Source organism: Triturus cristatus, chromosome 1_2 (assembly GCF_964204655.1).
Source record: "Triturus cristatus chromosome 1_2, aTriCri1.1, whole genome shotgun sequence".
NCBI classification, from domain to species: Eukaryota; Metazoa; Chordata; class Amphibia; order Caudata; family Salamandridae; genus Triturus; species Triturus cristatus.
In genome coordinates this window covers 342,946,559-342,970,651 of record NC_140580.1, presented here as the reverse complement: position 1 = coordinate 342,970,651, position 24,093 = coordinate 342,946,559, and the positions used below count along the sequence as shown (strand labels likewise).

The 24,093-nt window shown below is 48.4% G+C and overlaps 1 protein-coding gene across 1 annotated transcript in view; it reads right to left on the bottom strand.

Annotated features, from left to right (window-relative positions):
- The window catches only part of LOC146867293 (group IID secretory phospholipase A2-like), a 32,076-nt gene extending 15,272 nt beyond the window's left edge, over nucleotides 1-16,804 (bottom strand). Inside the window, exon 1 of the mRNA XM_085620782.1 lies at nucleotides 16,659-16,804. Within this exon, the coding sequence (XP_085476908.1) occupies nucleotides 16,659-16,762 (104 nt within the window). The 5' untranslated portion in view covers nucleotides 16,763-16,804. The remainder of the gene's footprint in view (nucleotides 1-16,658) is intronic.
- Nucleotides 16,805-24,093: the final 7,289 nt, after the last annotated feature.

Genomic DNA, 24,093 nt, shown 5'->3' with positions numbered 1-24,093 from the left:
TTGGCTTTTTTTAAAAGAGGGAGAACCATCGCATGCTTCCACTCAGCAGGTATAATAAACTCGCGAATGGAAGCATTCAGTAGCTCCATGATCACGTTTAAGACGGGAGCATCCAAATTTTGCATCACTGGAATAGGAAATGAGTCATTCGGTGAACCCGATCTTCGACTATTTAGGATCTGCTTAAATGTAATAACATGTAGAAGCGCCCAGTTTTCAAATAAAGATCTAGCGTATCCTTGATTCTCCTTCAACTGTTCCATACAATCAGAATCAGATGTCAGATTATCTCGCCACACTTAGTACATACATGTATTAATGACCTGCCTCCACGTGCTTTGACAGATTCAGTGAGGGAAGAGCTAGATGTCCCAATAACGGCTGAGAAACTCCAGGGGGCATTATCCTAAATGCGCCCGGATAAAGCTCCAGGCCCAAATGGCTTCCTGTGTGAATTCTATAACAAATATCAATCCCTTTTGATGCCCCCCCCCTATTTGGCAGCACTTAATGCGGCCTTGGAAACAAGGAGCCTTCCAGGGGCTTGACGCCATGCTGAAATATTTGTGTTTTATAAACCTGGTTGTCTCCCTGAACAACAAGCCTCATACCGCCCGATATCAATCCTTAATGTGGAGGCCAAACTCCTCGCCAGGGTCATAGCCAATCACATAGTACCACATATTACCGATTTAGTCCACCCGGACCAAGCGGGTTTCACGCCAGGGCATGCCACACCGCATAACATCCGCCGTGCACACAACGCCATTGCGTCAGTGGACTATCTTGGAGAGCCACCTGCACTCTTGCATGCTGACATCGACAGGGCGCTCGACTCCCTTAGTTGGACCTACCTATTTGCAATCCTGCATCACTTGAAATTTGGCTCCCGCCTCCATAGATACATTCAGCTTCTTTATACAGATATTACTGCCTCGGTCTGTGTCGCAGACTCTACATCACCAACCTTCCCCATAGTGCGGTGTACCCGTCAGGGCAGCCCACTCTCTCCATATCTCTTCGCATTGGCCATGGAACCTCTTGCGGTCTGGGTGCGGATAGACGCATAAGTCTGTGGTTTTGAATGGTCCAGAGAAGTCTCTGACCGCATTGCACTCTATGCGGACAATGTACTATTCTTTCTTACACGACCTGATCGGTAGGGACCCAGACTACTTAATATCATGCAGATCTTTAGCGAGACATCCGGGCTCTATATGAATCCCCGCAAATCATATTTGTGGCCTCTCCGGGGTGGGCTACAACTTGGCGATTGAGCATGCGAGATGACGACGGTACGCAAATGTTTTAAATATCTCGGGGTCTTCTTGTCGTCATCCCAACTCGTCTCCTGGGAAAATAATCTGACCCCACTGTGGACGCAGGTCAAGGAGCAGACCCGGTCCTGGTCACATTTACCTCTCTCCCTATTTGACAGATCCGCCATCTTTAGGATGGTCTTACTGCCCCATCTATTGTACCAACTTCAAACTCACCCATACCAGATACCACCAGTCTGGTTTAGACAATTGAACTCAATACTTCGAAACTTTCTCTGGGGCAGTGGTTCAGCCTGGGTGGCACTGAAAACATTCTTTCAGTCTGCGTATTGTGGAGGCATAGCAACACTGGACGTCCAAACGTACTTTGCGGCCTCACACCTTGTTGTCCTGATTGACTGATTGTATGGTGACAGGGGAGATCCCGCCTATGCAGTTGAACGCTTACAGATGAGCAATATGGCACTTCACACAATCCTATATGCGAGCCCGATCCTGAAAGCGCTCCCTCCAGCTACCGCCACAAAATTTAGGATTTGGAAGAGATCACTGCAACAAATGGGATGGTGGGGCAGATTAACAAAAGAAACACCTCCTTGGTACAATGGCCTCCTACCTCCCCTGGCTGGGTTATCTGGATTCTCTGGCTGGGAGGCCAGAGGCATATCTACGGTGGGAGATATTCTACATGGTCAGACCCTCACGTCCTTCCAGGAACTACAATAAGAGTATGTAATGCCTAGATTACAATTCTATAAATACCTCCAGTTTCGCCATGCCCTTTCCCCATGTCTCACACACTAGAGTTCAGTGCCAGACTTAAATGCCATTGAAGCCAAAGTATTTATGGGGGCACTCGGAGAGCATAAAATCACCAAGATATATCATACACTGGTAACAAATAGCCCCTTTACATTAGGTAAAACCCGTGAGGCTTGGCAGCAGGATTTGGGTCCCCTAGATGACGAAGATTGGGCAGAGGCACTGGAATCTCCACGAGGTGCTGCCATTGCTGCATGACTACGCTATGTACAGTTCAAATACCTTCACAGGGTTTTTTACACCTGATATAAGCTGTGGCAAGCAGGGCTGATCGAATCCCCGCTCTGTCTGCGTTGCCAAATGACTGATGGTATCCTTATACACACTGTGTGGCAGTGTACAGCACTTTCTACGTTTTGGTGGAGAGTTATCACATGCCTGTCAGAGGGTTTTGGTTGGAATGTCCCACACTCACCACGCCTGGCCCTGCTCCACATCACTGATGGCATCGGGGGAAACACATATAAGCGCCACTTATTACTCTTGGTCCTTACACTGGCAAAACGGGACATTGCGAAAGCATGGAAAGACGCCTCTCCGCCACTAGTTGGCGTGTGGAAGAAGGGCCTGGATTTTTGTATGGGGTCGGAACTACCAATATTTAAAGCAAGAGGATGCCCCCTGAAGCACCCTAAGATTTGGAAGAGGTGGGCTGAATATCACGGATTATACCTAGTATGTATTTCAGATGTCTCCATAGATTAGCATTGGATAAGATGGAAATGAGGTGTGTTGAATATGGTTGTAAATGCATCTTTGTTCGATCAAGATGGCTAAACTCGCTATGTATTGTATTATGTTTTGGTGGCATGACACAACAGTTCTATGTTGGAATACTATGTTTTATTGTTTTTGTTTTTCAACTGTTTCATTGACATCAAAAGTCAACATCTCTCTTGCAATTATGTATGCTTCATCGTTAGGGAACTTGGCATTGCCAGGCCTGCTGTGGCTGTTGACAATAAAAACTTGTTGTTAAAAACAAAAAAGTAGAGTTTCATTGCACCAGAAAAATGGCCAGTTCGTCCACTTTCTGAAAAAATCTTCGCCTTAAAATGGTAAACTGAGCAATTCCCACCCTATCACTACCTTGCCATTTATGGTCAAGGTCACTGAAAATGTGTTCTCCAGGCAACTCATCAAATATATTTCAAGCAACAGTTTCCAAGGATGCTTCTCTGCATTGAAATTGGTTCCTTTAATATCTTGGCTGTTGTACCCTGCATTTTCAAACAAGCTTTTGCTAAGCCTATAGGTCTGGCTACAATGTGCAAACGCATGCAAACACAGGCATGTACAAAAGGCATTTTCATGCATTGCATGCACAAATGGTGTTTATCAAATTAAATCCTGCCCTGCTCGCTTTGACATTGCTGGAACCCAAAATAGCAACATGATTGCTTTCTCTAGAGAACTCACATAGGAGATAAAGACCTGAATGTGACAAACAGTGTGATGATTGGGTGTTCATTTCAGATCTAAAATAGCCCCTTCTGCATTCTAATAGAAGCATTTCCTGTAAGGAGGAAACATAAGCCAAAAAGTCAATGATTCGAGGTGAGAGAGTGGCAGTGTTGTGGGTGCAGCCAAACCCCAGCCTATGTATGTTTTTTAGAACTGGTAACAATAGGTCTTGTAGACGGCAGTGACAGCTAGAACTAACAAGCATCTGCAATGCAATAGGTCTTGCATTACTGAAAGTTTGAGCTATTTGCGTTGGAAATAATAATGCAACGCCAATAGCTCAAACTATCACTAATGAAAAACCTTTTGCACTACAATTGCTTGTTTAATTTGACAGTGCGTATAACTCCAGTAATTCTCCCAAAAAAATGAAGGGATTTCTATTTAGCAACAAGGCCAATGCCTCTCAAAGGCAGGTGAGGCTGGTACACACACACTCAACTTAATCAGTTATCCTACATAATTGATATGTGACTAACTCTGCCCAGGCCCCACTGTCCTGTCACAAGTGGTGCCCAGCCTAGACATCATCCGTATTTCCCAGAGGCTAGTTTGCCTCTAATTCACGTTATCATTATGTACCGTCAACAACATGCCCAACATGGAATGCTAGCAGGCAAAGGCAGCACAAAGCTGTCCCCACTCATGCAAAAATGGTTTGACCCTTTCTTAGCTACAGAGGACACTGGATACCTCATTCCTTGCTTTACACGATATCAACTTAAAGAATTAAAGAAATGCTTGTTTCCTTCAGGGAGGTTGTCTGGAGCACTGCAAGATTTAGAGTAAAACAGCATGGGCCGACAAAAGCAACCCACCACGGAGAAACAGTAAAAACAAAAAAAAAACTAATCAGAAATAGACTTCTGAGCATGTTTTGCAAAAGGTCCGCCTCAAGCCACATCATTTTGTTTGTTAAACATGCTCATATAGCATTGGGGCGGAGAGGTAAGCCTGAAAGTGCCTGAAGTATTACACAAACAGTTACACAACTTGCCAAGCAGTCATGCATATATCTATCTGCTTATTTCACAGTTATGACAGCTTGGGCTAGACTCAGAGACAACCATGGTAGAAATTATCAGTTTGACTATTAACAGATGCTTTGTGTTGCTCAACTCGAAGAAATTAATTTTATCGGACACAGAAGGACGAAAGCCGCAGTGTGATTCACAGCTGTTACTATGGGCTCAACCACAGATACCTGGAGTGGGTGCATTGGAGCACTGAGTCACAAGACCTGGCTATACAAAATATGGTCATTTATCCAGAAACTATCATAGTATATTTCAGTTATCTGGATCAGCAACAACCAACAGTAACTAGTAAAGCCGAATTTCCGAAAGGGCAAATATCTAGGGGGCTTCACAAAATGGGCACTTGAAAGATCATATAGAAAGGCACTAGTAGGGAAGATGAGTGCTGTGTTCAGCATGAGTATAGCCCATGCTAACCAGGGAAGCGTGCAGGTAAAGAGGTTTGTTGAGCACTAGGACATTCATGTATCCAAGCCAGTGTGACCACATCCGAGCAGAATCCTTTTTTGCAGTTGGGTCTGCAGCTTTACGGTCTATGTAACCAAAACACCCAAAGTGCAACAATGGGTTCCCTTGTGCAAACGTGCTGGGGTTAGCCCATGTGTGCTAGCACTCAAGTCCTATTGGGCACATAAGTGCCAGGGAAGATGTATGTAAGGAAGGTTGAGCAGAATGGGATAAAGCCATTTGGCAGGCTAAGCAGAAAAGAAGGTCAGCAGTCGCAGCTCATTGCATAGATCTGGATGCAATCGTAACTCACCAATAATAGCTGCCCCAGCCCCTCTTCCCTCCCCCAGAGCCAACAAGCCAAAACAAAAAAAACAATACCTTGCAAGATGCCAGTGTTCTCCAGCACAACTTTTGGCTAGACGTCTGTGGCATTGAGATAGGAATGCAGACGTGCTGAAACCATGAAAGCGGTCAGCAGTTGCCCGGCCAGACACACTATCAAGCGGGGACGCCCAAGCCTCAGCCCTCGGTGCATTACAGCTGGCAAATGGAACCGTGCATGCTAGTTCAAACGGGGCATGCCACCAAAGTGAAAAAAATATATAAACATAGGCTCGCGGTTAATATGAATATCAAGTTTGGGGAGCTGCGCTGCATAAAAAAATATAATTCAAAAAAGGATTTGGCTGAGCGATGCTATAAGTTAGTTGTGTGGCTGCCATATGCGTTGCATAATCAAATATAATTTAAAAAACAAAAAGGATTTGCGTGTGCCGGGCAAGCAAGTTGTGTGACTGCCATTATTGAAGCCGTTTCACAGTTTAAGGGTGTGGTCTCTTAACAGAGCGCACGTACTTGCAACACTTCCACATGCGCAGCAGAGGCTCGGGGCATTGACAGGAGGGAAACTTGATCACTGACCCTATTATCTCCTCCCACTGATCAGTGGTGTGAAGGAGGAGGTGACGTTGAAAGGGCATGGGGCACTAAGCTAAGGAAGCCTTGTTGCTGTGTAAGCAAGTATTGCCAGCATAATTAATAACCACTACAGAGGGAGTGAGTATAGGGCAGGTTTGAACGCCAGTGCACTGACAGCTGCTGTGCCCATATTTAATGCCGAAGGCTTTGTCCCCAACAGTCGGTGAACGAGATAAGGTGAATGTCATTCCAGCCGGTAGGGAGAATGCTGCAAGGAAGCATGTGACCTCTGATAAGGGAGAAATGTGACCACGTAACCAGGAGGTGAACGACCTTCACCCCGCATCCGTAACCCCGCATGCTGTCACAACGCGGTCGTAACACCGACCGCGTTGTGATAACGCATACCATTACCCCGCAAGTTGTTACAATGACTTGCAGAGGTGGGAGAAGGTGTTGGATTTAAAATTCAACACCTTCCCCACAGTCCATACAGACTGGAGTTGGAATAGTAAATATTACTATTCCAATAGTGCCAATATCGGCAACAGTTATCACAAAGCACATAAGTACATAATAAAACACACGACACTGTAATGTAAGTGGAGAAATATTGCTGCAGGTTTATTAGCATAACCAATATGCAAACAAGGTGGGTTATCTTACGGGCGATCCCAGGGCAGGCCAGCCCTATGCCGCCTGCCCGTCTGATAAGCCTAGAGAGTCACCATGGCAACGCCAACTGGTGTATACCAAATATTGGGAGGGTCCACCCCTCCCATCCGTGGACTACCAGTCCACATGCTTCACACGCCCCCCCGTGATGGGTGGGCGGAGCATACATGGCAGCCCCCGGTTGCTCAGACCCACAACCGCCTTTCGGTTAACGGGGCGCCGTCGTTCTTCCAGGGGACCCGCTAAACATCCCTGGGTATCCTGGCTTAGCACCCCGCGGTGCTGCTGCATGCTATACCCCTTGGTATGTGCAGATCCTGGATCGCCCTGTAACTCCTCCTGCAACACAAAGTAAAATTGTTAGAAAAAACCTGCCCCCCCCTTTTGTCCCTCCGGACGCCGGGTAAGCGGAGGGGCGGGCAAGGCGAACGAGCGGACAAGAGGACGAGGAGGGGGCGGAGACAGTATAAGTACCCCTGTCTCCTGCCCGCCCTCGCCGGAAATAGCTATCTGTTGGGGTCTCCCCCGGACTAGCCCAGGGACTCGACCTCCCACCCCTGTGCCTTCCTGTTGCACTAAGGCGGCCGCCCTCCAAGGGGCGGGCCGCTGCGCAACCTCCCCCCGGGCAGCCTTACATAGTGCCAATATCGGCAACAGTTATCACAAAGCACATAAGTACATAAATAAAACACACGACACTGTAATGTAAGTGGAGAAATATTGCTGCAGGTTTATTAGCATAACCAATATGCAAACAAGGTGGGTTATCTTACGGGCGATCCCAGGGCAGGCCAGCCCTATGCCGCCTGCCCGTCTGATAAGCCTAGAGAGTCACCATGGCAACGCCAACTGGTGTATACCAAATATTGGGAGGGTCCACCCCTCCCATCCGTGGACCACCAGTCCACATGCTTCACACGCCCCCCCGTGATGGGTGGGCGGAGCATACATGGCAGCCCCCGGTTGCTCAGACCCACAACCGCCTTTCGGTTAACGGGGCGCCGTCGTTCTTCCAGGGGACCCGCTAAACATCCCTGGGTATCCTGGCTTAGCACCCCGCGGTGCTGCTGCATGCTATACCCCTTGGTATGTGCAGACCCTGTATCGCCCTGTAACTCCTCCACAGCCTTGGGAGTGGCCACCGTCACTACCAGGGCCCCCCACCAAGGTAGACCTGTTTACTTACAACCTGCTGCAGCCCAAGCTTCCCCTAGGTCCAGTAGGAAAAGGTCCATGCCTAAACTAGAGAGGTGCACCCCATCTCCCTCCAGGCACCCTGTGGACTTGGCGTGTACAAGACCATGCCTGATGAAGCCAAGACCTCTTTGCTCTGCGCAACTGCGCATGGCTCCCGATAGGCCTTCATACCTACAGCATACTGATACCGGGCTTCTCCCAGGTCCAGCCAAAACAAGTCTACTCCCAACCGGGCCGGCGGCCAGCGGGCACAATCAGGACAGGTTCCCCCATCCTTTCTAACTCCCCCGTGGATTTAACTGGAATGACCTTAAACCTAAAATGGGCGATGGTCGAAGGTTGCCTTTGTATGGCTAAATAACAATCTCTTTGCCAAGTCACTCCTGCCTGGCAGTGCCCATGCGGGAGGAGGTAAGAGTTGACAAGCCTGCCTTACTTCCTCCTTCACTCCGTTGGAGAACGCCCATCGTATTCCATCAGTCACCACCAAATGTAAAGCCTAGCCCTCCCAAAATTCTGCTAGTATACCAGGGAGAGACAGGACAGAGTGACCACAGAGGAGAACAACGCCAATTGTTCTCCTGCAGATTTGTAGCGCAAAGTGTTGCCCCGTTGTTTCCCTCAATCGTATGGACCATAAGCCACTTCCACAACCTGCATAGCTGCCAGCCAGTGCTGAAGGGCGGGAGAAGTTACCCGGTACCGATACTCGCATCAAAGGTACCTGTTTCGTCGAACTCAAGGGCGGGCTACTAAGTGAGCAACCAGGCTCCGCCCTAGTATTCAGAGGTCAAACCCAAGCCCCTCCAAGTTCTGCTGCTTCACCTGCCTGTTAACACGAATCCCAGGGCAGGCCACCGGCCTATAACCCATGCATGGCCATGCCTGAGCTAAAATCCCTCTGAACAGCATGACAACAGGCTAACCACCAGCATTGCGTTCTGAATGTTTCTGACACTGCCAAGCAACATGCGCATAACTAGAGCAACTGGCACCATGCCATAAAAGTATCAATTCAGCCTTCTATGAAACAAAACGTGCCCTTGTGGCGATCCGAGTAGTGCTCCCTTCAAGCCAGCAGCCCTACCCAGGCAACCCGCACCCTCTTGGCACTGGCACACCCCCGCTGCCCTAGAGTGCCTGGTCGTGTGTAGCCACAACCTATGTTTCATCACTGACGGTATATCGGGATATGATGACACATCTAACTCTACTGCTGAGTGCCCGTTGCACCATCGCAAGTATGCCTTTGCCTGCTCAGAGTCTGGCTGCAAAGTGGGAAGACATTGACACCCCAGCCCAGATCGAAAATGGCAGCTTTACAGTATCTGGTGGTATAGACGGTCCCCGTACCCTGATGGAACAGAAAGCAATTCCCTTGCTCCTGTTGCGCACGAACCCAAAACCAATTGCTCACCATGGTTCAATACCTTCCTGCTGCTTAACATTCCCTAGCCGAATGTAGACAAATCTAAGTTCTGCAATGGCTCTACTTCGCAGCCTGCACCATTCCCAGTGCCGAAAAGACCTTTGTCATGCTGCCTGGCCTAACCAATCTTGTCCTGTTCTAGAAGCGCCCACTTCAGCCGTAGAGCAAAAAATTCGCCAGTAACCCCAACTGGCCCTGATGCGAGACAAACCAAGCCAAGACACAACAGTGAGTGTACTAACTAATAGCAGGTCTAACAGCGTCAACAGGCATCCTCAGCTTACAATAGGTGTGATGGAGTAAGGGTATCCATCGAGCATCAAGATGACAGCTTCCCATCCGCCCAACCGTGGTGGGAACCACTCCTGATATTCTAGTACACATGGTCCCTGTTCACCTGTCACTGCCTGATGTACGTGACCTAGGTACATGGTCCCCTTGCATGGCGGCATGCCATTGAGACCAACATTCCTCCCCTGATAAGTGCCACTATCTGCCTACGCTACAATCTTGCCTGGCGTTCTATCATGCCCAGATATACCACACGATGATTGCTCTCCTCCGTCACTTGACCCGACCACACCTAGAAGAACAAACACAGCGAGAGGAAGCAGCCTGTGACCTGCCCCAAAAACCACCATCCCGCATCAAACCGACCCGATGGAAAGACAACCAGCGCCTAAAGCTCTACACCCGCGGATGACCCAGGAAATAACCAATCGTTTAACAATCGAGTAAATAACAACGGACATCCTTTCAGCATCTGAAGGCCTAGCCCTTCAGAAGAACCTGGGACCCCAGTGCCAGGCATCAGAGCAGGCCACGACACCAGTGGTGTGACTGATCTTAGTCCACTTCCGTGTGAGCCAAGGCCCGCGAAGCTTTATTTATTTATTTATTTTTTTTTTTTTTGATCGCTGAGCACACGTAAACCACTCTAGCTGTTCCTTGTCGCTAGGTTGTCCTACCCTAAGGAGCCCCAATGAACGACCAGGTAACCTTAACACTGGGCGTAACTCTTTGCTTGACCTAGATGCTGGATGCAAAGTGACACCTCCCCCTGCTCCCGACCATAGTGGTGAAGTGTCCCATGAGTGCTCGGTTAATATAAAAGACCTCGACATAACCGAGGGAGCCCTGCGCAGCTACAGACGCCTGACAGTTGTCCCGTTCCGTGGAAGCCTGTATGATCACCATTCATAGCGTTACTCTAATGCGCATAGGGAAATACATTGGGGCAGATTTATGAGCCCCTTGCGCCACTTTTGCGTCACTTTTAACATGGGAAAAGTGACGCAAAAGTGGCGCAAGGGGCTCATAAATCTGCCCCATTGTATTTATCAATCTGTATGTGAGCGCAAAGGTTTTTTTTTTTTTTTTTTTTTAATGCTACTGGTTGCGGTAGCATGCAAGTTTATCACATGTAGTATGGTGGTCCATGACTATTGTCTACTTCCCCAACTGTGATATTTACATTTAGTTAATTTCCCTGTTATCCCAACTGTGATATTTACATTTAGTTAATTTCCCTGATTTCGGAATTTACGTCAGGTGGACCCTTGTTATCACACACAAAAAGGACCCAAACCGCCAACCTTTTGCTGTAAAATTTCAGACAAAAGCAGCTTACAGGTGTGTGTCAAAACCCAAATTACTGGAACTCATTATCGACCACCGTAAGAAAATAACTGCGTGTGCCTGCTGAGCTCTGACCTTGTGACTGAGGTCAAACAACCTCCTGCCCGTGCATACCAATGGATATAGCCCGTAAATTGCTGTTGTGCTGTGCGAGATGTCGGGCTGTCGCTAGGAGCTCCCTCTCTTGATACCTGTGGTTACTCATCCTATTACCCCGGAGCTGTGGCCAGCCAGGACTGTAGGCTATGTCGCTGACACCGTTACGCTGTTGTAACAGATACTGATCTGTAGATAAACGCATTACCTAAACATCCATGTACCTCAGACTGTAGGCCCCTTACAGGTGAGACGTTAAAACCTTTCCTTTCCTATAACTCTTGCTGTCAACTTAGAGTTCACTTCACTATGCATTCATCAATGAGGCTAACAGGCATGTCCTCTTGAAAGTGCCTCCGTTCAGGCATGGTACGGCCGGGTCAACCACACTACTAGCCAAACTTCCTAAAGTTTTACACTCCCATGCCCTTTCAGTGTAAATATTATTTTAATCAAAATGCCCATGGTACCTACGGGCCCGTGTCCATCCCGATGAAGGATGTGCAATACCAACAGTGAGAGCCGAAGTCAAAACTGGTGAGGCCAGGCAGGGTCAGGCAAATCATTGCTTCCCCAGGTCTATTTAAAACATATTCAGATACCAAATACGTTAAGTCACCGCCATTGCGTGACAATTCCAACCAATAATAAGGTGCTACATGTGACGGTGAAGTGAAAATGAAGGTAACTGATACATTAGTACAGGATATATACAGTGTGCATTACATCAGATAGTCGTAACCATCAGCACAATAATTTAGAATAGAGGCACCGGAGACTTAAACAGTTCCTTCATTAATGAAAAGTGGTCAAGACATAATAGTAGACGTCTAAATCCCAAGAGCATCCGGCCATCTTCCACGTGCAAGTGGAAAAAGCAGTGCATCAAGTTTGCCAGGAGGTCAATTGATTCACTAAAGGCCCCAAACGAGACAGTACGAGGCCAAGTTTTGTATTTAATTAAGTTCAACTTTTAGCTTTATGCAGCTCTTGCTGCGTATTGACAAAGTTCCTTCCCTGCTTCTTTCTTAACTGTCCCAGTAGTACGGTTTTTATGGAAGTTTGTACAAATTTTTCCTCTCCCACAATGAGCTATTTAAACGAATGCCTTCCAACTCAAAGCCCCTGCATATAGCTGCAGTTCGCCGTTTGTGCTGAGTTGCTACTACTTCAGTACAAAATTAGTGAGATGCAGCCCCTATGTTTCATTGAGCTATGTATCATATTTCACACAAAACAAGGCAATGATAAACATGACCCCTACCTTCCTCCTCAAAGTTAATTCTAATTTGTGCCAATCAGATTATGTTGTCCCCTAAAAGCCCTTTCCATATATTTCCTTGCCGGATGAAAATCATTTCACACCCATGAAGCAAAGTTCATAACTGGTGCCTGGTCAAAACTGAAGACTTGAGGCAGTCTACTCGACTGTGCTCCTCTCCATAATAAGATGGTGCTATCTAAAGTCTTCAAAAAAGTTAAACCATATCCTGCAATGTAACAACAAATAAACAATCTCTTTCATGCGGGCTGACGTCCTAATTACAACTGATGCAGGATTGTAGCCTCGGTCTATACACACACGGAGTACAGGAGAGCGTGTGCCCGGCAGGGCAGCCCTCACTCTTGGTCTCTCCTGTCCAGGGCTTCCTGTGCCCGTGACCAAAGAGAAACCCTTTCTGTTCATGATCGCAACCTTGGTGAGATGGCCCGCACCCTACTGCCATCCCCTGAGGCATCTCACGGCCCATGCGCTGACCGCATCCCCCCCCATGCCGTCGTTCGACCTGCCCCCATGTTATCACAGCCAGACACTGGGAGACCGGCTCTAATCATGCTTATAGTACAGGGCTGTTGGCTTGGTCAATGGTTGCACAAGATAATTAAGTAGCAACTCAGGCATGTCCAAGATGTAAAAAGCTTTTAACTTACACATTTAATGAACCAGCGCGCGGCTGAAGGCAGGAGTTTAAACAAAGTGCCCAGCAGAGATGGGTTCCATACACGCTCCTGCAAAATTACTTTAGCCCGTTAATTACCACCTGCCTTCGGCGAGGCCAGGAGCAAGCCTGCGTGCCTGGGGGTGAAGGAAGTCAAACATAGCGCTCCTCACAACCGCACCCACTCTATGGAGTTACTGCTTACGGACAGGGACTAACCTGTGTGCCTGAAAGAGAAGGGATCAAGACGAGCACTCCTCTGAATGAGCTCAGCAGCTGGGGCCAGTCACTCCCAAACGCCCTACTCTACCGTCGCAGAGCATGGAAGAGTCTCAGCCTCCGCTGCCACCAAAACCCGACTCACCTCAGGGCGCCAAGCGCCTTCCGCCTGGAACAGGGGGGGGGGTGGGGGGCGGCACATGTGCCCCAGAGAAGATGGCCCCCGCCGACAAGCGCATACATGGGCGGAAGGATCGTGATGGGTTGGGCCCGCAGTTACTAGTGAACGCGACCCCGAAGCTCGCACTCGCGATTTTGGCACCAAAGTACGAAATGCTAGTGGCGCGAGAAGAGTCCCGGGAAAATAGGGCGCATCGCAGCGCAACTGATGCTGGACGCGACCCCGGATCAGGGACGCAGAAGTTTACATAGTGCGGGATCGACCAAGGTGTTGGGACGCCGTAGAGCACCGTATATATATAGCCATGCAAGTGGGGGAGGTAACGTGAAAGAAACGCCGCTTACCCACTTTCCGCGGCGGGCGAGGATGGCCCGGAATGACTTGCACCCTTCCCCTCCCCCAAACCCCGCCCAGCAGCAACCGGAATCGGACCACACCAAGGCACCGCCGTTAGGTGCGGCACACAAGCCATATGCCTGCCCCCCTCTACAAGGTTTTTAAGGAGAGGGGGCAGCGAAGAGCGCTGTCATAAACACCTGAGGGGCAGAGGCATCCAACCCTTAACGTGAAAGAAACGCCGCTTGCAGACTTTCTGCAGCGGGAGAGGATGGCCCGGCAAGGACTTGCACCCTGCCCCTCCCCCAAACCCCGCCCAGCAGCAACCGGAGTCGGACCCCACCAAAGGACACCGCCCGTTAGGTGCGGCAAACAAGCCATATGCCTGCCCCCCTCTACAAGGTTTTTAAGGAGAGGAAACAGCGAAGAGCATCAAGCCCTAAACGAGCATCATGGAAGGAGTCTGAAGGGCCCAGGCTCACCGTCACAACATTACAAAACACCGACAGATATTTCCTACCCGGGAAATGGCGCGACGCTCAACCATGGGTCAGCCTGAGTACAGTCAACCCACTCCACCATGCTTGTAGCGAACGCCTGGCAGCTCGAGGCCTCCTACGCCCCTGAACTAACTGCCTCGGCCTCAGACACCGTGAAAGAAATGGGACATTCGGAGCCAGAAGCAGCCTAACAGTTGCCGGGCACTGAAACCTGATCCGGGCTTTTCCAGTGACGCTACAACCCCGGCGTTGCATAATTATATAGCGCAAACTCAACCCAAAGGTACTGCAGCGCTGTACACGAGCACCTTATATACATTCACATTCAGGCACGCGGAGATTAAGTTATTTGCCCCGATCCCCGGCTGTGAATGCGACCACGGGGCTCGAACCCAAGGTCTGCAATCTAGCCGCCGCACCACATCCCGGCCTCACACCCAATGCGAGCCCCTTCCAGGACAAATAACCAAGGCTGAGGGGGGGCTGGCTGCGGGAAGCCGCTGACTAGGACACGTCTAACTGCCGGCTTACACACACAAATTCTAATATCGCCCACCACAAGCAGACTCACCGCGACAGGCGGACGTTCTGGGCCGCAGACGATCGTACCAGGCGAGCGATCGATCGATCGATTGAAGTGTGACTCTGCCTCCCCAAGAGAACACGACCGACGCGGAATCAGTAGCCAAGGCGAACGAGCGGACAAGAGGACGAGGAGGGGGCGGAGACAGTATAAGTACCCCTGTCTCCTGCCCGCCCTCGCCGGAAACAGCTATCTGTTGGGGTCTCCCCCGGACTAGCCCAGGGACTCGACCTCCCACCCCTGTGCCTTCCTGTGGCACTAAGGCGGCCGCCCTCCAAGGGGCGGGCCGCTGCGCAACCCCCCCCCGGGCAGCCTTACACATCCAGCGCCCCCCCCCCCCCGCAAGTCGTTGTAACGACTTGCGGGGTAATGGTATGCGTTGTCACAATGCGGTCGTTGTTATGACCGCATTTTGATAGTATGCGGGGTGAAGAGACATATTCGACCAGGATGTTTACTCTAACATAAAGTTTGCATACGTAAGGTATGGCTCATCTTGTAAAAGTATAGTACAAGCACATTCTGACGAAGTGCATCAGAGTGGACCTGAAAGGGAAGAGTGCACACACCAGCTGGTGTGCGAGTTTGAAAGATCTGCAAAAAAATCTGAAACAATGCAAACAACATGGTGCTTAATCCACAGAACGAACAATCAAATGGAGCCCCTGGGAGTTTAGCTGACATTCATGCGATAGGGCCCTCCAATTTCTCAAAGATACAGGTTGTTCGGAAGTCTCTGTCAGAGTATCTATCCCCTTTCTTCAGATACTCCAAGTATCCCGATATTTCGGCACCTCAAAAATGTTTCCGTCACTTGTAGCTTCCTGTCTGGGCTGACTGGATTGCTCCAGTTCTGCAACCTGCAAATACTGCACTCTCCAAAGACCCCGCACACAGCCAGAGTAATACATGTATATCCAGGGTTGGATTAGGATCAAAACCGGCCCGAGCACATCAAAAACAAGCCCAATGCTCCGTAAAACAAAGCCCAAAACCAAACTAACATCCTACTAAAAAAGCCCAAATGACGGTCGACAGCGAAAATTGCTAAAAGCCTAAAAAATATAACCACGAAGAGGCAGGCACAGCTACAGAAGTACCCCCACTACAACTGTGGAATTAAGAGAAGGTGGGAGGGAGGAAAACTATATTTAAGTGTAATCACCTATGGCATTGGTTCCCAAACTGTGCGCTGTGGCTCTGTGGAGAGCCGTAAAACCTAACCAGGGGAGCCACGCACCAAGCACTTTAATGCATTTAATGTTGAGGGGTTTGTTCAGTTACACTAATTAGACTTAAATGCATTATGTTTTTGATTTGTAAGTGACATGCCTAAAGCTGTAAACATAGTGCTTAATTGATGACATGTTGAGGGAGATGACTTCCATATTTCACTGGATTCCCACATTCCAAATCACCCAATTTAAGCGGAAGATGCCTGATTTATTTTGTTAGACTCGTTAATAGTTTCGTTTTTTTCCAAATGCATTTTACACCAATGAAAGTTATCAGGAAAATACAGTTGTCCTGTCTATTAAACAGACTAAGGGGCCTAATAGGATGGCGGGCGGACCCTAGCGGTGCTGGGACCAGCCGCCAGTGGTGCCACGGTCCCGCACCGGCAATTAGGATGCCACCACCACCATGGCGGTGGCATACCCCATTCCCAGCATTGTGGCGGGCGGTGCTCACACATGTTGACACAGTGTGTCAACTTCACATTGAGTCCTCAAAGCCTCCGTCCTCTGTACTATGCTTTTTATGACCCAATTACAAGAAATGCGATATCTGGTGACCTCCAACGGATTTAACAAACTACCCTTCGTATGGAGGAACTTTTGGTTGTGTTCAGTTCAGAAATAGAACTTCATTTATCGTGCTGTGGTTACTCACCAGTCTGTGGCATCCACTGGATGTCCCCTTCCTCCCAGGCCACAGTAACACCCATAGGTAGTGTAATCAGGGATTGCATTCTTCCCAGTAACCTTTTTAATCATGCTAGCAAAGTTCAAAATATTTCCGTTAGCCAGAAGACAAACTGCAAAGAAACAAAGTGTTTGTTAAACAGGAGTAAATTTGCTTAATGGATGAATGTAGATTTTCATTTATTTCTGCAAAAGTTTGCTTTTTTAGCACTTATTCTTCATTGCATAATTTTTCACTGAGGGAGAGTGGTTTGTATAGAAAAAATGTCACATGAATCTGTTGTGTGGACCGTAAGACGTTTTCCACTTGAACGATCCTTACACCGGTATCTCATGTCTTGTATTCAGAATTGCAGACAACTTTCAAGCAACAAACTACCAATTGCATTTTGTGTAATTTCCAATCATTTTTGTTAAAAATTATCCTTGTCACAGGAGGGAAGCATTTCTTAATTTTACTACCCTGTCTGAAGGGGAGCGGCTCGGGCCTGAGTGGACGGAGAGTCATCTGCATGTGCCCAGCTCAGACCAGGGTGAATTTGAGAGACAATTCAGGCATCTATGGGGTAAGATGGACTTGTATGGGGAGAGCTCAGCCTGAGTGGACGCAGATGAGTCTGCACATAGAGATTCCCAGCCCAGTTTGTTAGGACAAGGTTGGCCTGGGGAGGGTCTGGAGAGGCAGTGCTTGGACCTGTGTAAATGGAAAAGGGTTTATGCGGTCAGAGCATTAGCCAACATGTCTGGAATTTAGGTCTGCATGTAATGATCTCTTGCTTGGAAGTCGACAGTGGGGTGGCAGAAGATGAGCCTGGAGGGATAGCGAGGTTCACTTGAGGTAGATCTTTGGCATGATTGAGGCAAAGAGAGGAGCAGTTAGAGTTCAAGGACAGAAGCAGGCAAAAGCTTCGGCAGAAGGAGAATTCAGGTCTGGCTAAATGGAGCGAAAGAGGAAACATGTATCTGGATGAGGAGATAAAGGTCTGCAGAGGGAAGAAGGCATGTGGTCAATGATGGCCTGGACGGAGGTACAGAAGACGCAGTCTCCCCTCAGGTGGTTAGCGTAGCAATCTGGAAAATCTTTTGAGGAGTAGTAAGTGGTTTCAAGAAGAGTAGTGGCAAGGAGTGACACCAGTCACAAGCAACATCTAGGTGTGTTATGTGCATGTATGAGACGTGCATGTTCCATGGAATGGACGTCAGATCAGAGAGCGAGAGTGTAGCAGCACATAGAAAAGTGGCGCTCTGGGTATCCTTTTGCATGAAGGTGAAAAGGAGGTGAGCAGTGACTGCAGAGGAGAGAGGCCGAATGGAAAAGGGAAAGACATGAGAGAGGATAAGCATGACAATGTTTGGAAGTCGTAGAAGTGTTTCAGACATCTGAAGAGCATGGTACCACTCACTGCAATGAAAAGGAGAGAGCAATAAGCCCCATGTGACCTGCATGATCGCAGTGTCGGTGAGAGAATGTTGTGATGTTTCTGAAAGGTGTGTTGTGACTAGGGGTGGGCGGAATTTGCGGAATTAACCTTCGCAAATTATCGCGAGAATGTTTAAAATTATCGCAAACAAGCAGAAATATCGCAAAGATGCGGAAGTTTTTTTCCGGCATGTTCGCGAGATTTTCTGCATGGTTGCGGGTCGCCAACTTACCCATGTGGTTGCTTGCGGGCGCGGCCATCTTGTTTTGAGTTGTTCTCGCGGTGCATGATCGCGAGAAGAAAGACGTGATCGCGCGACGCATGACGTCACTGCGGGCGCGAACTGTCGCGAGACAGCGCAAATGGCTAAAAACAATACAACATCTCATGGAGAACGCGACCGGATCAAGAAAACTTGTCGGCGAACGCAGGGATTCAGGTAAGGCGATCGCGCGCGCGCGAGAATGTATCATTTTACAGCGCGAGCAAGAAACAAATTATCGCCAAGCTGCGGAAACCGGAATTTTTGACATTTTCGCGCTCTCCGCGGAACGCAAAAATGTCAAATTATCGCAATTTCCGCGAACGGAACGAAATTTTTGCCCAGGCCTAGTTGTGACAGGATGTTGCAGGTACAAATAGGAGGGTGGGCATCAGATTTGGCAGAAAGTGATGGCAGATAGTGGGAATGGCAGAAAGAAGAGCTAGATTATGAAGGACATGAGGGCGACAAAGTGATATGGAGGGGAAGATCAGACACAGGAGGGGTGGGGCAGGTAGAAGTTGACACTAGGGTGCAGGGTGGACGGTGAGAGTTTTGGTTGATGGCAGAGGCATGGATGATCTAGGTGGAAGAGGACATGGGACCAGGTTACAAACAGTTGCAATTTGCTGTTAAGAGGAGCAGGAAACAATGGAAGTTCAGGATAAAGTGGAGAGTCAGCATGGATGGCTGTCAGCAAGAAGGATGGAGCTGCATGGACAGAGGGGGATAAGTTGCGGACTGGTAAAGGCAGGTGGTGGGTTGCATGTGAAGGTGCGGCAGGATGCAGTAGAGCAGTAGATTAGTGAACACGGAGAGTAGGGGTGGAGTTAAGGATGTTATACTGTATGTGGATATTGGGTTGTATGGCTTGAGCAGGACAGTGGAGAGAGCAGTGGGGACTGAAATAGTAAAGGGCAGTAGAGGGGATTGGAGTAGTGTAGGTGAAGCAAAGGAGAGGGCGGTGGATACCACAGAGGTAAAAAAATGAGGGAGACTAAAACGTGGGAGGTGAATGCAGTGGCTGATGGCTTAGGAAGCAATCAGGCCATGCATGGGGGAAGAAAGAGACTGGGTTCAGATTTGATCTTAAAAATAATGAAAGCATTGAGAAAGGAGCATTTGTTGAGGCATTTAAGTAGGTACAGAAGGAACTGTAGACAAAGAGGACTCTAGATAGGCAAATAGAAATACAGGGAGTAGATGATTATACAATGTTGGACATCTGGTTCTGACATTTGCAAAGGTGCACCACAAACGCTACATAGAATAGCCTGTCACGATATTTAAATCTACTTTGGTAAATCCAAAGTCCCAGAAAGTGATTTCAGAACAGAAGTTCTAGGCCTTGTACTCTTGCATGTGCATGATGGTGACGCTGTGCTTCATACCCTCCAAGACTCCACACTGCCCCCCCCCCTTAAGGAAATCCTACTCCCCGCAGGAGGTGTCATACAGGGCCTGAAAAAATATGACAACACCACCTCCTTTAATCATTTACCTATTTATTACTGCATATGTTTACAGGTATTTATAGAGTGCAGCCCTAGCTACAGGTCATGAGGGCTCTTTACAGAAAACTAGATAAATATGGTATAACAACATATAACAGCCAAGCAACACGTATTTGCTATTCCCCATCAGCAACCCTCATCCTGTTACATCTACATTGGCTCCGCTTACTCGACTGCCCTATCTCCAAATTCGGCTGTATCAATGGCAAAACCATCACCACGAGCACCCTCCATATCAGGCCCATAAGCTCACTGTTTCCAGTGTCTGTTGTCACTTTCACAGCTAATACACCACCAGATTGAAGGCAAAAATGGGTAAGAATGAAAACAAGCCAACAGGTCTCCTCCATCTAGTCATCCAAGATCTTAAACAATTTCCATGTGCCCATCAGGACTGCCTCAACTATGCACCAATTTAAGAAAGAGCTGAAGAGACAGTTTTAGCAGAACACTACATTACAATGTAGTTCCACTTTTCCTCACAGAACCCAAGCTCCTCTTCAATCACTTGCTGACTGTAACTTTGCCGTTTACCCTGTACGGCATTTTTCTAGATTTGATATATACAAATACCATGCACATGCATATATTCAATGATGTGATTCTAAAACAACAGGTGAATTTTCTTGGTTTGCTTGAGTGCAGTATGAAAATAAATTTAGCGCTAGGACGGGTGAGGATCAGCAGTTGATCAGAAGGTGAACTGGGTACAACAAGACATGGCTTGTGGCTTCAGTGCTGATATGGATATTAAACTCTTCCCTGACAAAATTTCCCAAACCAGCTGCTCGAAGGGGACTTTCATTTTTGGGTTATGGAAATCTTTCAATCTCTGAGAGCAGCCTCCTAGCCTGCAGTAAGGCAACCAAATTTCATAATTACCAATCCAGCCATGTGTCTGAAATGAATGGTGTCAACAGCATGGAGCCTGTGACAAACATCTAGATTAGCCCTCCAGTCCATTTTGTCAGTTTCAGGGCCATATCAAACAATCCGGAATATGGGGGCTATAAAAGGACCAGTGGGTCGTGTATCCTTGGTGCACAATATAGGGTTATGCAACTGAGCAGAGCAAATTCAGGAATTCATGTGTAAAGTTCAGTGTAAGGAACTTGGTCTTTCATCGTTCTGGCCATCTGGGAGAATGAGGCACATGGAAGCAGAGCTGGGGTAGTGAAAACCAAGGAGTTATGAATAAAGTTGTGTACCCCAGTTAAGGATAAGACTTTGGAGTGTTGGTTGGAATTTTACTCCTATAGGGAGGCAGCATCAGTTTTACAGGAGCGTCAAAGATGCTGGTTTAGGACGCAGTACAAAGAAACAAAGGAAACATGCTCAGCAGAGAATTTGAATACTTTGGTCAAGCTGAATGTGGGGAGAAAGAAGCAGAAGGAGAGAGGGTGGTGGGACCCTTAGATGAATGGCAACTGGAGCATTCAGTTGGATTACAAGAAACGTCTGAGGTGGACTATAGGATCTCTTGTCTTTACCAGAGGACCAGTCAGTTAAATAAGTTGTTCCTGAGGAAGACCACACAGTTCATTATGTAAATTATCATGATATTAAGACTGTGTACTGGTTGTGGTGCAGGGGTGGAGATGGAAAGTGTAACATTAAGCCAGTGTTTTGTATTCTGCTTGTTCACCTGCAAGATTTCCTTTTTGTTAGACATGGTGACTGAAGGTTACATTCATGTGAACAAGCAGTTGCTAATGCATTTCTCCATAATATTCACATTGTTTTAGCATATAAGTTGTTTCTCTATATTGTAACAGGGTCAGAGAATGTGGCTCATTACCTGGATGCCTTCTTTTCCTTAAAGAAACAGGAGGTGGGGCAGTATGTGGGAAGACATTGAGGAAAGTTTCTGGGCCCTACGGAAGAATAAGACATGTCTTGACAAGTGAGAAGCAAAAGTGGTGACAACCAGGCTTACATTTTTGGGCACTGAATTGAATTTAGAAAACTGGAGGAAAAGCCCTCCGAAAGAATATTTTGATTAATATACAGATTGTCGACCTGCTGAGTTGAGGAAAGTTCAGACTACTCTGGGACATTTGAAATTTGCCTTTGGGGTGTTATCAGCAGGCTAAACATTTTACATGAGACTGTGCTTTGTGATGCTAGTGGCAGGGCTGCAATACTGAAGGGTTGATATGAGAATGTCTGTGAAGCAGGAATCTGCAATTTTGAGGAGTTTAGATGTATTGATTATGTGGTTCTCTGGGGATGACACTTAAAATTGAGTCTGATTAATTTCAGATGCAGTAGCTGCAGCAGGTTTTACACTACGGTGGAAGGGTAGTTGTTTGCTGAAATGTTGCTAGAAAAGTAGTTTCGCGTAAAGAGGAGTGTACCTTTTTTTCCTTCTAGTTGTGGTGGCTTTTGCATTGTGGGGAGGGGGATTTTAGCAAACAAAAAGGTGACTTTAAACACTGACAATGAGGCGGTGGTGTCACTGGTGAGCAGGGAGGCATCAACGGCTGACCAGCGTTTCACCCCTGAGGCGGAAGCCGGGGGCTGCTTAATAACATTTAAAAAAACCTTTTGTATCATTTGCACTGTTTAGAATTGTCTTGCGACGTAATTGCGGGCCTACCTGCTTCGCGCACTGCTGGGGATCGTCACCGCTACCCCCACGTGACCCGTAGCCACGCCCCTTTTTAGCCACGCCCCCTCCCGGAGGCTTGATAAACGCTGCGCTGTGTAGCGGCTGGTGCTGACCAGCGTTTCACCCCTGAGGCGGAAGCCGGGGGCTGCTTAATAACATTTTAAAAAACCTTTTGTATCATTTGCACTGTTTAGAATTGTTTTGCGACGTAATTGCGGGCCTACCTGCTTCGCGCACTGCTGGGGATCGTCACCGCTACCCCCACGTGACCCGAAGCCACGCCCCTTTTTAGCCACGCCCCCTCCCGGAGGCTTGATAAACGCTGCGCTGTGTAGCGGCTGGTGCTGACCAGCGTTTCACCCCTGAGGCGGAAGCCGGGGGCTGCTTAATAACATTTTAAAAAACCTTTTGTATCATTTGCACTGTTTAGAATTGTTTTGCGACGTAATTGCGGGCCTACCTGCTTCGCGCACTGCTGGGGATCGTCACCGCTACCCCCACGTGACCCGAAGCCACGCCCCTTTTTAGCCACGCCCCCTCCCGGAGGCTTGATAAACGCTGCGCTGTGTAGCGGCTGGTGCTGACCAGCGTTTCACCCCTGAGGCGGAAGCCGGGGGCTGCTTAATAACATTTTAAAAAACCTTTTGTATCATTTGCACTGTTTAGAATTGTTTTGCGACGTAATTGCGGGCCTACCTGCTTCGCGCACTGCTGGGGATCGTCACCGCTACCCCCACGTGACCCGAAGCCACGCCCCTTTTTAGCCACGCCCCCCGCCTCTTCCCCTTTATTATGCTTACTGGTCGGAAGCGCAGCAGACGAGCGCAGCGGGCACTTCCTCCGCACGCCGAAGACACGCCAAAGACTAGCCCGTCTGTGCCCGTCCGTGTCAGGACGGGGCACGGGGCAAGAACCCCTGGTAAGATCGTGGTCTATGCAAGGGGTGACCTACTACAGCTCAACTCGGGTAAGTTCCACCTGGAGCCTGCTACCTTACACCGGCTGGGCTGCGAGGGTCTGCTAATATCACCTAGGAGTACCAGAGGGCGTCACTGCGCTCCCAGCCCCAACGCACATACCCTGAGCTATGGCCTATTGAATACTCGCTCTTTGCAGAGCCATAGGTTAGAGGTCTTTACACTTTTGGAAGACAGGGAGCTAGACGTCCTTGCGCTTACCGAAACTTGGCTGGAGGATTGCTCAGCGCCTGATCTAGTGGCGGCCCTCCCAGATAACTACCTGGCTATCTATTTTAACAGGGAGGGAGCCAAGAGAGGAGGAGGAGTAGCCCTGGTGTATCAGTCATGCCTCCGTGCCAATAGGTTCCTCTCTGAAACCCTTGGAGGAGCTGAGGTTATGGGGGTCAAGATCAGGAGGGGAGCGGTTTGTGTGGTGTTCCTGGGTTTATCGGCCACCTTGGACGTCGTCTGACTTCCCCACACTCTTTGTAAGCCTGGTCCAGGACCTGTGTACAAGGTATGATAAAATGGTGATCGTTGGGGACTTCAACTATCATTGGGAAAAATCACCGAAAGAGGGACAAGCGTTACAGATCGAGGAGGCGGTCTCCTCTTTAGGTTTTACCCAACAGGTCA